Source organism: Malurus melanocephalus, unplaced genomic scaffold (assembly GCF_030028575.1).
Source record: "Malurus melanocephalus ecotype Western Australia unplaced genomic scaffold, MMel_1.1 scaffold_9, whole genome shotgun sequence".
Lineage (NCBI taxonomy): Eukaryota > Metazoa > Chordata > Aves > Passeriformes > Maluridae > Malurus > Malurus melanocephalus.
This window is the reverse complement of record NW_026623241.1, coordinates 865,875-879,654: the sequence shown is the minus strand read 5'-3', so window position 1 is coordinate 879,654 and position 13,780 is coordinate 865,875. Positions and strand designations below refer to the sequence as shown.

Here is a 13,780-nt window from a genome sequence, read left to right as displayed (position 1 = left end):
AAAAAAAAAAAAAAAAAAAAAAAAAAAAAAAAAAAAAAAAAAAAAAGATGAGAATGAGAACATGAATTTTAACAGAAAAGCATGAGACTAAAAAGCAAAAACAAAAACAAAACCAAAACAAAGAGAGATCAAAAGAAAACTAAAGTCGATGTCAATCATGAATAAAGTTAAGCAGAAGCAAGAGCTACATAATATTTAATAAAAACAACTAACAAGAAACAACCAAATGAAAGTATATTTTTCTCAGCACATACCTACAAATGTCCTGAGTGGAGGGGCAGACAGACAACCGAGATTGACTCCTGGGAGCTGTTCCTGTTGTAGGACTGCTTGCCTGTTGAAATAAGTTAGACAGTTTGGAATCTTTGTCCATGAAATACATTGAAGATATTTTACTGCTTTGCCACATGATCACAAAATTGAAATAACTGTTCCTGCTGTTCATAGCGCACTGTTGAACTCACAGAAGCTCACAAAATACAGGAAGCTTGAACAAAAGTGAAACCTATTTGTGGAACTAAGTACGACTGAAGTGTTTGAGCTCTCATTTGCTCATGACTACTTTTTGTTACTGTTTGAGGAAGCAGCTTTCAGCATTTCAATTTTCATTTGGCTCTACTGCAAATGTCTGATGGAAAGAATACTGTTTTTATTTCATGCAATCAACCAACCACGATGATTCTTTTCCAATCACATGAAGTGCATTTGCGATGCACTGATGAAGAGCCCAAAGCTAACCAAGGCTGAGTGGACTGATGAAACAGCAAGAAGATTAGAGAGTGGTTTAAAAGGTTTTCAAGGCAATCATATCTTCTAGAAGAGCTGAAAATGCTAAACTGAGATGAGCCTGAGAAATCCAAAGTTCAGACTGCATCTCTACAGAGCTGATCACATCCTCAAACAGCAGAAGAGACATAAAACATGTTTAGTATGTGACATTTTGCTCRTAAGGTTGTTGCTACAAATTACCGATTCAGTTACCCAATACTTCCACTGAAAACATATTTTGATGGTGTTAACAGCAAACCCTTTCAATCTGCCTTGCTATCTATTGGCAGCAGAACTGCATGGAATCCAAATGTAAATCCAAGGCGTGATTCTTCAGGATCACTCACAAGACACAGGAAGTGGGTTCAATACAAATAATTCTTAAGGTTATGAACTTCCTTTATCTAACCAAGAGTATTTTAGTATGCAAACCCATCCCATTGTGAGTGCCAGTACCAAATGCAGACAAAAGAATACAAGGCTTAGAATTCCAGAAGATTGCGCAGCAGATGCAAGGGAAGGATGAATATTAAGCAAGAGTACAAAGTACAGATCAAACAAAGATGTAAAGCCCGTTAGCCCAATCTTTTGTACTAGCAAATMAAATTCAGTCAGATAATTGAAATTATTTCTAGCTCAACTTTCACCAACATTATTTCTACAAAAGCAGGTTTTCAATTATATGTATTGTGAYAGAGCATGAATTTTTCTTACATATGTATTAGAAACATATGTTATATGCACGGTTGGGCATATAATCTTCTTCTACCTCAGCCTCTGTGATTAGCATTAAGTAATTAGGCATATCTTAAAGCTACTCAATGAGGAAAAATGCAGACATCAGCACCAATAACTAATGTCACTGAGTTACATGCTGCTGCTGCTGCATGAAGAAACATCCCTGCAGACTAAACTCCAGGTGAAGGACTGCTGAAGAAATCCACCCCCAGAGCTGAGTGTGGGCATCTGAATTCAACCCCCATGATGAGTTCTCATTTCTTTTCCCCCTCACATCTGTTACCATTGCTACTTTTGGGATCTCTCTACTACAGAGGTTTGGCCTGATCTTAAGTGGTGGTCAGGTCATCTCCATGCTGTAAAAGGATTTTTTAATATCACTTTGACACAATCAGCGTCCMTTGAAGGGATGAGGAGAATGGCTAAGCTGGCCCAGTAACCACACAGTAGGTCTGCACAAGTTCAAGAAACTTTCAGCAGCTATTAAAGCAGGAAGCCAGCTAGACAGTTCTTAAGAGAGCTGAAATAAAGCCAAAAATTAAACAAACTCCTTGAAAGGCTTTTACACTTATGATTCAGAACTGCAGACAGGTGGAAATCTAATTATTTTATAATAAAAATTACATTACCAGTTTGACTACTTAAATCTTACATTTCACTTTTGAACTGTCAAGTGGTCTGGACTGTTTCAGCCCTGCTCAGTCAAATTTACTTTCTAGTTCCTCTGTGCAAGGATAATGATGTTTAGTTGCACGTAACTCAGAGAAAAGTTTATTTCCTTCAAAATCAATTTACATAAAAATCTTTTCTTAAAAATGAGTGCTTTTTGCTTGTTTATCTAAACCCTATTGGAGCAAACATGACAACTGGCAGGCAAAAAGCCAGTGTACCACTTAAGTCTTCAAAAACAAAGCATGAAAACTCCAACATGACAAGTTATACACAAGATAATTCAGATTCTTACCGGTGAGAAAATTTAGTTCAATTGGTTTCTGCAACTTTGTAATACAAATTATGATTTTTATGTACATTAAATTAGCTTATAATGGTAAAATCATAGAATATTAGGTTGGATGGGACCTCAGATCATCTAGTCCCACAYTTCTTGGCAAAAGCACAGTGTGGACAACATGTCCCAACACCCTGTCCAGCTCAACCCCCAAAGTGTTTGATGTTGTGGTAACAAAAATGAACTGATGGCATCATTTTTAAAATGAAGGAAGTTAGTGTTTCTGATACAACTTTTCTGATGTTGACGGTACCTCACAGGTAATGGAGGCCCTTAAATTCAAATATCTCTGTAATTAAATAGGAGTGCAAGGACTTGCTAATGTCAGGCCTGCCCCTGCTACCATAYGTCATATGAATATAAAAATTCACAGCTAGTTGAGCTGTTTTTACAAACCTGTCAGCTTCAACTCAGCTGGATGCCTACTCCAGACCCCAAACTCCTCTACTTTTTCATCCTACCCTGCTTTGACAGCAGTAACTCTATCTGCTTTCTGCTACCAGCACTGCCTCTGGGTTTACCCCAATTCCTTTGGCAATATTCCCTCTTTGACATGTTCTCTACAAGCTATACACCCCAAACAAATTAAAAAAACTTTAAATAGCTCTATCTCTTAAATCCAGGCTGAGAGCAAAGATACATAATGGGGCATTTAGTTGGATAGCGCATTTACAGAGAAAATTCTGTATTTTCATGGCATATCTGACAAACCAGAAGATGATAATTTTAATATATTCTGCTCACGTCTTATCAGTCCAGGTCTTCTGGGAATGTATATGCAACAGATGTTGGAAACAGTCTCAAGCWGACAGATATTATTGCTATAATTGCTATCCCATTGCTATACTGCTATGCAGCACACTGAATATTTTGAGATACAGTATTTAGTGAATAGAGGGATCAGATTGATGCTGAGGACTCCAATTCCACCTGGCAGGCAGAATAACAATTATTTTTTAAAAAACAGTATTCCTTGAATGAATGTCTTCTTCAGACAGGTATATTGTACAGCTCACTGGAATTGGAAATCTAAACAAGCACTGCACTAATTTTATCATAACAAATTATATCASTAGCAGAATTAAATGTGGTAATTCAAAATGAAGCTGTCTTGCAATTCATTTATAAGCAAGGCAGCTCATTTCTCCTTGCCATCAACACAAGGAAGAGGTCTAAGGGATAATGCCAACTCCAGCTGATTAGGTTTGGCATTTCAAAAAGATTGTTAGTAGAGAGAGATTCCCCAGTCACCACCTTCTGCTGTCTTGGCCAGTTCAGATGAACTCTCTTGTCCAAGATATGCAATTCAATTAACAGACATGACAGGGCACTCATCCACAATTATTTTTGGTATGCTGATAGTGTGTTCTTCAAAGAGTATACTGGTAAATACAGAGTTTTCAGGATAAGTGAGATGATAATCATTTATCTGACACAAGGGGAATTCAGTGTCACACACGTGTCTGTGTTAAAAGATCAGCAAAGACAGAAATGGGGGACTAACTAAGTTCAACTGATACAAACAGTAAGCATTTCAAATCAAGACTTCCTTTACTTAGGKGTTCAGGATCTGATAGAATTTTCCAGATAATAAAGAAAAGGGAGTCCTCACAGGCTGTGTACTGCTCAACCTGCCTGTGGAAACTAGTGCAAGAACATGGCCAAGTTCTACTTTRGCATAACAGAAAGCATGGGCAAAACACATTCCAGAAGTGCAAAGCAAAGGAAGAAAGTGACATTTCAAATTAATAAACCAGATGAYGGAATGGACAGCTTCTATAAAATGGCCTCACAGATATCACCAGAAAGGCTAATGAATCCTCTCCTCTGAACAGGGAAGGGCAGAGGCATTTCCAAGAGCTGGTCAGCTTACACCACTGCTGAAGCAGTAAGCTGCAGACAGCTGAGGGGTGATAGGGCAGACAAGGAATATGTCTGATGCTTTTGTTCTCTGACTGAGTTTGCTCTAATAGCACTGATGCATCACAGAATCATCCAGATCCCACAGCCATTATAGCTACAAAGCTGAAGCTCTATCCTATTTGAAAAACAGCACACGAAAGAGTGGATACCTTAGAWGATTAAGCAGTTTGCATGGCAATAAGCTCAGCAGGAGACCCTGCTGCATTTTAATCAGAAAATTTCTGCTTTGTAAACAATGCAACRTTTTGTGAAAAACATCCAACTTTATGAACTTTCATATGGACATTTCCTCAGGTCTAAAAAGTCCAAAAACATGSTGAAGGCGACCCAAGTAGGGTGTTATTTTTCAAGGTCTGTCTCGATGGCAACTGTAACTTATGCACATGGGTTTGGGGGAGGGGGTTTCTGGGTTTTGGTTTGTTKGGGTGGGCTTTTTTATTTTTTCTATTTGTTTCTTTATGATGGAGTTCTGCTTTGTGCTCAAATTTCAAAGTTGTATTAATCTGATTGATGGCTTTACAGCAACTGTTACATTAAGTGATAACTGAATTTCTGTTAAATTATCTTTCACAGATTTTCTTTTCTTTGTAAATTATTCCTTGCACATTTCTTCTCCAAACCTTTTCCTTCTCTCCTGTCTGCCTTCCCCTCTTTTCACCTGCCTTTGAAAAGAAGGAATAAAGGGAAAAGTAACACACAAGGAAGAAGCAGAAATATCCTTAGGATTCTGCCAAACAATACCATTCAGCACGTTTGAAAGTCAGTAAGATCATGTTATAAAGTGGTTTGAAACCTAAAATCAAAATTGCAAGTGGCAAATCTATACTATAATTTAAAAAATGAAGCAAATGASTAATTACAGCTTTGACTTGTACATTCAATCAGCTTGTTTAAGTTGTTTTCTCCTGCCTTACTAATCTATGTTAATCTTTATTTCCAAGGTACAGGTTCAGCTTAAAAATGCACTTTTTCTACAGACATAGAAGCATTGCTAGGTAAGCTGTGAATGATCAGATGGATTATAGTCTTTGTATTGTAATGACACAACATTTTTCAATAATGATTCTCTTCAACAATGCATCTTTCTAGTCAATATCACTGTCTTAATAAAAATRTTTCAAACCTCTTTTTTAGAAAAATATAGGCAATTGGGACAGAGGATGTGCCACGTTTTATGTGAAAAGTGCAGAGCCATGAGACCAGCAGCTTTTGGCTGTCTGAAGATCTAAATGGAAATTTAGCCTACAGGAAAGGTGAAGCACAAAACGTATTTTGTTACTGGATTTTGCAGCACTTCATTTCTAAAGGTAGTCAGTATTGARAGAACCACTTAGACTCTATTCCAAAGAGTGCATCTGTTTTCACATATCCCTCTATCTGCAAGACTGAARCCCTCAAAACATTCCTATATACTGAACAGCTTTCACTCAGCTGACATTCCTGCCATGCTCTCACAAGTGCATATGYATGGCAGAGCACACACCCACCATATTCCTTTGCTCTGGTGGACTGTGCAGGAGACAGACTGGATAAACTCCCACCTSTCAGGGTATCTTTGTTATATTTGAACAGCTCTGTTCTGGTGTGTATTTGAATGTCTRTTTATTCCAGCCCTATGGAAAGAGGGAAACCTAAATATGCCAAAGCTAAAGAGCTGCAGTAAGAATATTGAAATGACTAAACCAAAGGAAGTGAAACTCTGAGAACACATCATTGCAAAAACAGGAGAGAYGATAATTTTATGTAGTGCTGCAGACACTAAAACATAAATAAATAAACCTAAAACCGCACCCCCCCCCCCCCCCAATTTAGTACCACTGTAGAAATAAAGTTGCTTAATTGAATTTGTTTTGAGGACAAACACATGAAATGTGCTTCTGAGTGCCATGGTGAAAAAAGAAATGCCATGCAAAGATTTCCAGRAGTATGCACGTAACAAAAATGTTACAGATCATAATTATTACTTATAATCATTGAAATAATTACAATAATTATAAACAATAAGCATATGTAATAACTTGCTTGCTCCATTTACTGAAAACAAATCAAAGCCACTTCTGTATGATAGTGGCTTTCATAACATAGGACTGAATTCTTTGATAACAGAATGTTACAGAAATTGAAATTATATACAGGCATTACACTGAGTAAGCTTGTATAAAAACATAAAAATTGTGGCACAACACATTTCACACATATATGCAATTTTATATGGATGCATCATTTAGATATACTCAGAATACACAGTTGGTAAGAACTGTGATTTAATAAAGCACAATCTGTATAATTTTTGTTTGAATACAACCACACTTTTTAAATATATTCCCTCTCATTAGAAAACAAGTTTAGAAAAGGTCCAAAAGAAAGTGCATGGAAGAGTAAATTGAAATGGTGTTATTTTCTAATGGTTGTCCYCATGTATTTAATACTGACATGTATTCATGCAATTTTATTCAGAAGTTCAAGTTTCAGGCAGACTTAGGTAAATTCTGCTGTCATGCTTTTTGTTAAGCTTATTTTAAATAAAGAATAAATTGGACAAACCACAAAACTCTATATATAGAAATCAAACATTCATATCTAGGAGTTTAAAAAGGGCAGAAACAGTAACTATGCAATGGATAAGGTTCTAGGTCTTCTGCCTTTTTTTTTGGACTTCAAAACAAATTCTGTTTTGACCAAAATCTTTTCACTAACTTGTTTACTTTGCACTGTTGTTTTCAATAAATGAGAGCTAAGTGCTAAGTTRGTCTTCAGCTTTGATAATAATGATTCTGTTTATGAGCAAGAACAATGATTTGATGACTAATGTAACATTTATACTCCTATTTTAATGCCTGTTTTGTATACATGGTATTATTCACTGCAAAAGCAYGTCTTAAGGCTGACATTTTACACTTTACAAGAGCAAGGACTTTTTTTTTCTTGATTTGCTTTCTTTTTTGAAAGCCTTAAGTCTTCTCTCAGTTGCTCACTACAGTAATCTAGAACCTACACKTGGAAGGGATGGAGCTACATGGTTCCTTGAAAATAAAAGCAACCACCATTCTGGAAGAGAATTTTCATTTATGATTAGTGTGAAATTGGCAAAGAACAGTAAAAACCACGGATCAACTTGCAGCATCACAGTCCCCCGTAGCAAAATGCAAGGGGTCACACAACTGGTCTGTAGGAGTCAGTCATGCAACAGGTGATCTTGGAAATGCTATCAAAGTCCATGGTAAGAACTTCTTTAAGAAGAATATTTAAGTTCCTTTATCTTTTTTTTGGGTTTTTTTTTGTCACCATAAAAACTATCATTTGTGCTTACAATAATGCAGACAGGAGATATGATGTGCTCTGTGGGTGTCGCTGCCTAAGACACGGCAGCACGTTTACCCATTACAAACACTGACAGTGTGTAACAGTGAGTTGTGCCTCAAGTGGTGTWAATCATCCACACTGCCACACAGGGCTCTTCAAACATTCACCTCATACAGAGAGAGGAGGAAATACTTGACAAAATCAAAACCCATGTGAAATATTATTCAATTTTAATGGAAGATATTAAATGGAAATTTATAATTAAAGAGGATAAATATTAMATTATTTATTACTGAATTTTATAACTAGTTTGTGAAATTTATTTCAGAATCACAAACAGAGTGGCTTCAAACAATGAATAGATTGGGAACAATACATTTTCATCTAGATCTTTGGTGAGCACTACTTTGGCACCCTGGTGCCTTTTGGTTTTCATTTGTATCTTACTGAGACGAGCCTCACTTAACACAAGAAATCAGAAGAATAAAAACAATTCTTTCCTTCTTTCTTTCCTCTACTGGTATTCATATTCTAAATTAGACCTGTGAATATTATCACACAGAATATTCCAAAACAATCACCTCAYTTCCTGATACAACTCAACAGAGTTTTATTAGATGGATGCTTCAGGGACATGTAAGTAAAAAGTGTTCTAACACCTGCTCCAGGCTTTTGAGAAGTAATTGAGGCAAAACAAAATTCAGGCAATTTGCTCCAAGTCTGATTTTCCCTGCACTGAAAAATAAGCCCAAGGTTCCCATCAGAGAATTTCAAATCTTACTGCTGAGAGAGCATCATTCTCTAATGAGCTCTTGAATCATAATTAACATACAGAAAGATAATTACAATGTTTTAGAAACATTTCTTCCAGAAGGCATTTTAACATAACCAGGCAGCCTCAAAAACACACATAGAGCCATAACCTCTACAGACTGTAATTCAAACACAAGATTTGTTCCACTGGTTAACCRCAGCAGAAAACAATGAATCCACCAGATCCTTCTCTCATGAGCTTTCCTCTTAAATAATACATGTATTTAGGAAGACATAAGAAGTTTAATGAAAAAAAGTTACAGTGCACAGAAACCTAAGCAATGGCAAACAGGTAATGAACAAAGTCAAGTTTTTAATTTACTTAGATTTTAAACACATGCAGATAGGATAATTAAAATTCTGAACGTGGKACTGGATAGCACAAGACTATCTTTTATAAAGAATAAGAAAGTTCCTGCTGCTACCAGCAATATAGGAAAGAGGTGAGAAAACAAGTCTAATGCTTAAAAAATATTCATAATTTAAAATCAGCAAGGCTGGTTCATAACTCACATTTCCAAAACCTTTATATTTTTCTTTATGTGTATTAAAGTAGAAAAGTTTTGGAAGTCTTAAATAGTAAGTAGGGTTACACTTTGTCAGTACAAGATAATGTGAAATAYTGATCAGTCCAAAATATGATCTAATAATCTAATGCTAGAAGGGCAGAAGGCAAAAAGATTGATTTATTGATTGCAAAAATCTAGGCTATAACCAGAAGTGCAGCAAAAATCAGACAGTGATACATTTTCCTAATTGTCTCTGATTGGAAAACTAATGGAAGCAGTTGCTTTTGGAATTCCAGGGCAGTTTTCTTGATATAAATGAATTAAAAAAGGCTGAGGTGAATGAATGAATTCCCAGGTGGCTTTTCACTGAAGACAGCCACAGCTTCAGTCAAATATTTTAAGTTTTGTTCTTAAAAGTGAATGGCAAAATTGAAGTGTTGATTTATACACACACACACAGACATTCCAACATTCCAACCCTCTTGGGGAATGTTTGATATTAAAATCTCTAGATTGAACAGGTAAATACTAACTATATAGTGCCTGGAAAAGAACAAATCAAAMCCATTCCTTCTCATTATAACTAGGAAAGACATATTCAATGTTCAACAATTCAGTTTAATCTGTAATACTACAAAATTCAGAGTTAATGCACCTAGCATGGAAAATTGSCAAGCATACACTGCAAACCTCAGGTGTCCCCTCCAAACAAACAACTTAAGAGCATTATGAAATATGAATCTGTATTTACAGAATCTCTGCTATATTTCATTTCACAAATAGGTTGGTACAAAATCCAGCAGTATCTACTCTGTTCTGGGGCAGGAGCTCCACATCCAACCAGTGGCGGAACACACAACGCACAGTAACTATAAAAATATAATTAATATTTGACCCTTTTTAACTTATACACACAGGCAAATGAAAACAGTGAAAGTCAGTGTTATGATGACACTAGTTTATATTTTTAGATAAAGACTTTCTGATTTTTCTGCCCATTGAAATTTTTATTGCRTGCAAGTTCTGACAGTACACAGAACTCAGCTCTTGCCTTTGGCACGTAGTTTACCTGGCCTAGAAGTTTTCAATCTTGTTTTGAGGTGCAGCATGTTTTACTATCACTTTCTGCCATGCAATATTAACCTGCAATTGCAGGCGTTTGCTTTTCTATGTATACACATACATATAAACAACTGTTTTACAGAAAAAGCATTTTGAGTCAGAACAAACAACACTGGAATTCCAATCAAATGTCAACCAGCATTTGAAAAGCTTCACTGGCAGGTAGCTTCGCATAGGAAAATTGATCCAAAACAACGATGCTATACATCAGAAAAATATCAAATGCATGACTGAAAACCCATTTTTATAGCTTGCAACTAAAAGCAGTGYAAATATCACTTTCTAATAAGCAACTACACTGATTTCTGCAGAAATCACTTCAAAATAAATGTTATCCACTGGCATGTTTCTCATGTCAGTGAATATTTATGCTTTGCCACAGCGCAACCCATGCATCTGACTTACAAAAAAGCAGAACAGGTAATGTCAAGTCATAATAGATTTACAGTAACTATAACTGGAAACATACACTTAAAACTCCTAATTAAAAACAATAGAATTCCCGGTGATCAAGTTTATAAGTCTATAACCATATAATATTTTTTAAAAGGCMGTAAGTCTGGAAGAGTTTCAGCCATACCCTACACCAGGCTGGGTATATTTTACATCTTTTTCCCTCTCTTTCCCTTCTTAATGTAAGAGAGCAGAATCTAAAACAGAACTAGTACTTGAAGTTAAAATCACAGTTGGGGTATGTCATTTTTTTTTTTGTTTTATAGCTCTGAGAAGAAAAAAAAWTTACTGTGTGTACCCCAAGGACAAAAATATTGTGGGAAAGAGGTTTAAGGATACTGTGCTTGCTCTGAATGCAAAATATTTAATATTTAGAACCAAACATAATGCATGGCAGATGTTTAGGCTTGAATAAAAAAACAATTATTGACTTTTATCTTTTACTTCCTGTATAACCAGGCTGTTAGGCATAGATTTCACTCACATCTGAACCAAAAATACAGAAATAAAGGGGGTTAAAACCAAAGAAYTCCAGTACAAATCACATTTTTCCTTTCTTAGAGTTTCCCTTCTCTGTTTCCTAGAAAACRAAAAGCATCTAGATGTAAAGTCCTGACTTCAGTGAACCATATATCCCTGTACAAGGAATTCAGAGTTCAGTYTGAAATAAAGACAGATTCATGGCTTTATATATTACAGCTGTTATTATTTGGGTGGGGCAGGAAGAAAAAAAATCAAGTAGCAATTCTATCTTAAGCCAAAGCATKAAAAATTTGGGGAAAGCAGGTGAAAAACAGTGCATGTGTTATTTGCTCATTACTATTACACAATTTAAAGTAGTGACTAATTGCATGTTTATACTTTATGATGGAGTTTACATAGTAACCACCACATTCGGCAGCAAAACTTTAAAATCTGATTGTTATAAATAAAATATTATATAAGGGATACAATGGATAAAGTACTGTATTACATTTAATAACCTAGTTTTTGAATTCTAGAAAAAGAAAATAGATTTCACATACCTTTGAAATGTTACTTGATCGACTTGTGGAACGCCCTGGGGATTTGTCATTCTGGAAAACAAAATTAAAAGATGAAAAAATGTTATGTCATTTGGATTCTACCAAATAATTTTTATGATTGTGACAGCACAGAGATTCTCTTCCTCTATTATTCTTCAGTTTGGCTACCAACTGTACAATGGAAGACAATTCAAGAAATAAACCATCACAACAGTCTTGTGAATTACGTGAGTAAAAGGGTTTTTTTTTAAGTTTTGTAAGGAATTAATGCTATAATTTAATTACTTTTGGCTTATTTTGCACTTTTCTAGAAGAACCATTTTGAGTGAAAAATCAATGAATTGTCATAGCATCTCATGAAATTTGGTACTTAGGTATGAAAAGGAATGTTTCATGACAAAAATTAAAATTTCTAGTCACATATATATTTAAAAAAAAAACAAAACTATAATTCATCCTCTTAGAAAAATTAGCAGTACTAGATGACTTAATGGACAGACGTGTTCTAAGAACAACAAACTGTAACCAGGCTGAGATGTAGTTCAATTTAACACTGACTCCACCATCCCCTCTCCCTCTTGCAAACAGYACATACAYACAAACYAACACCATGGGCTGAAACACATCARTAAGTGTATGGCMAAGATACATTTCTACTGCACATGTTGGCTGTGGGTTTTTTTCCCAGCAATCCAAAGGAGGAAGTAGAGAAAATTTGTTCAGTATTTGTCCAGTATTTACACTTCCCTAGCAATAGATTCAGCTTCATTTACACTGRAAAGGTAAGGTATTTCAGAAATAGGGCTCATTTCCTTGGTAAACGCTTGTGTCWTGAGGGAGTCATGAAAATATTTTTCGCAGTATTTGAGAATGTAGTTTCAAACACTCAAGTGAAACATTCACATCAACATGACCGATTTTTACCTAGGAACTGAACGAGATATGGGGTGTGTAGGTCTGTCAGATAACCTTCTTGGAGGRACAGAGGTTCAAAACCCAAACTTGCAATCCATTCACCATGCAAACACATAMGTGCATCTATGGCCACAAGAGGCTTTCGACTGGACTATGACCCATCTCTCCTCAACCTGTATTTAAAAAAACTGCAGAAAAATACAGAGGCTGCCAGCTACAAAAGGCTAAATTGCCTACTGCATTAATGCATCTCTAGTCTAGAAATTAGTATTTCCCCAATGCTTTGTAGCACAGAACAGTTTTGTGGTGGCAAAAACAACCAAAAAGAAACCTTAGGCAATTTTTCAGGAAACATTTAGGAAAAAAACCACTTTTGTAATTTTTGTATTAAAAAGCCACTTCGATCTCAACCCCAGTAAGCACACCCATATGAAAAAATAATTTTTAAACTACTTGTTGTTTCATATACCTACATATYGCTCTTCCTCCAGACTGTAGGTGGCTTATGTTTTCACTCCATCCCTCAGTGCCATCTTTTTTTTTTGTACTGCAGATTTAATATCCTGAACCACCTCTCTTTCTACTTTGTCTTCACTAGCACTAAGTTGCACAAYGGACACTTGCCATCAAAATTGAGCATCACTGAGCTCCCTGGCCACACAGCACTCTCCAATTTATTCTATCATAGAAAGCTAATTCTCAGGACCTAACCACCGTCAGGCTTGTTTGTCAATCTCATCTTTTTTTTTAAGAAAAATTTAGAAAAAATTAATTCTTCAAGTTATGCATTCRTTTATTACATTTTGTCCTTGAGGTTGGCCCCACTTTGAACAGGGATGTGGAGTAGACACTTTCTGACCTGAAGTATCCTATGATTCAAATATTACTTTTGTGGAATATTATCCACTACAGCTTTGGTAATAAATTCATAATTGCCTATCCTTTCTCAACAACATTAAATATACACAGTTTAGAATGTCTGCATTCATATCCATAGAAAATACACTTTGGATATTCCGGATACATCATTCAGACGAGCTCTGCTTTGACCTCAAAATAATAGAAGTTATGGACCCATGAAATTAATTCCCTTTTTGTGGTTAGAAATTATAAATGGGCATCACAGATGAGAAACTCAGTGCTAAAAGCATGCAGCCTTTCTTGTCCATCACTGGGACTAAAAAATACGTTGTATTTTCTGA

General features: G+C 35.7%; 1 protein-coding gene across 1 annotated transcript in view; it reads right to left on the bottom strand.

Annotated features, from left to right (window-relative positions):
• Nucleotides 1-464, bottom strand: part of MARCHF1 (membrane associated ring-CH-type finger 1) — a 35,343-nt gene extending 34,879 nt beyond the window's left edge. The window contains exon 1 of the mRNA XM_057375486.1: nucleotides 255-464. Coding sequence (XP_057231469.1) covers nucleotides 255-445 — 191 coding nt within the window. The 5' untranslated portion in view covers nucleotides 446-464. The remainder of the gene's footprint in view (nucleotides 1-254) is intronic.
• Nucleotides 465-13,780: the final 13,316 nt, after the last annotated feature.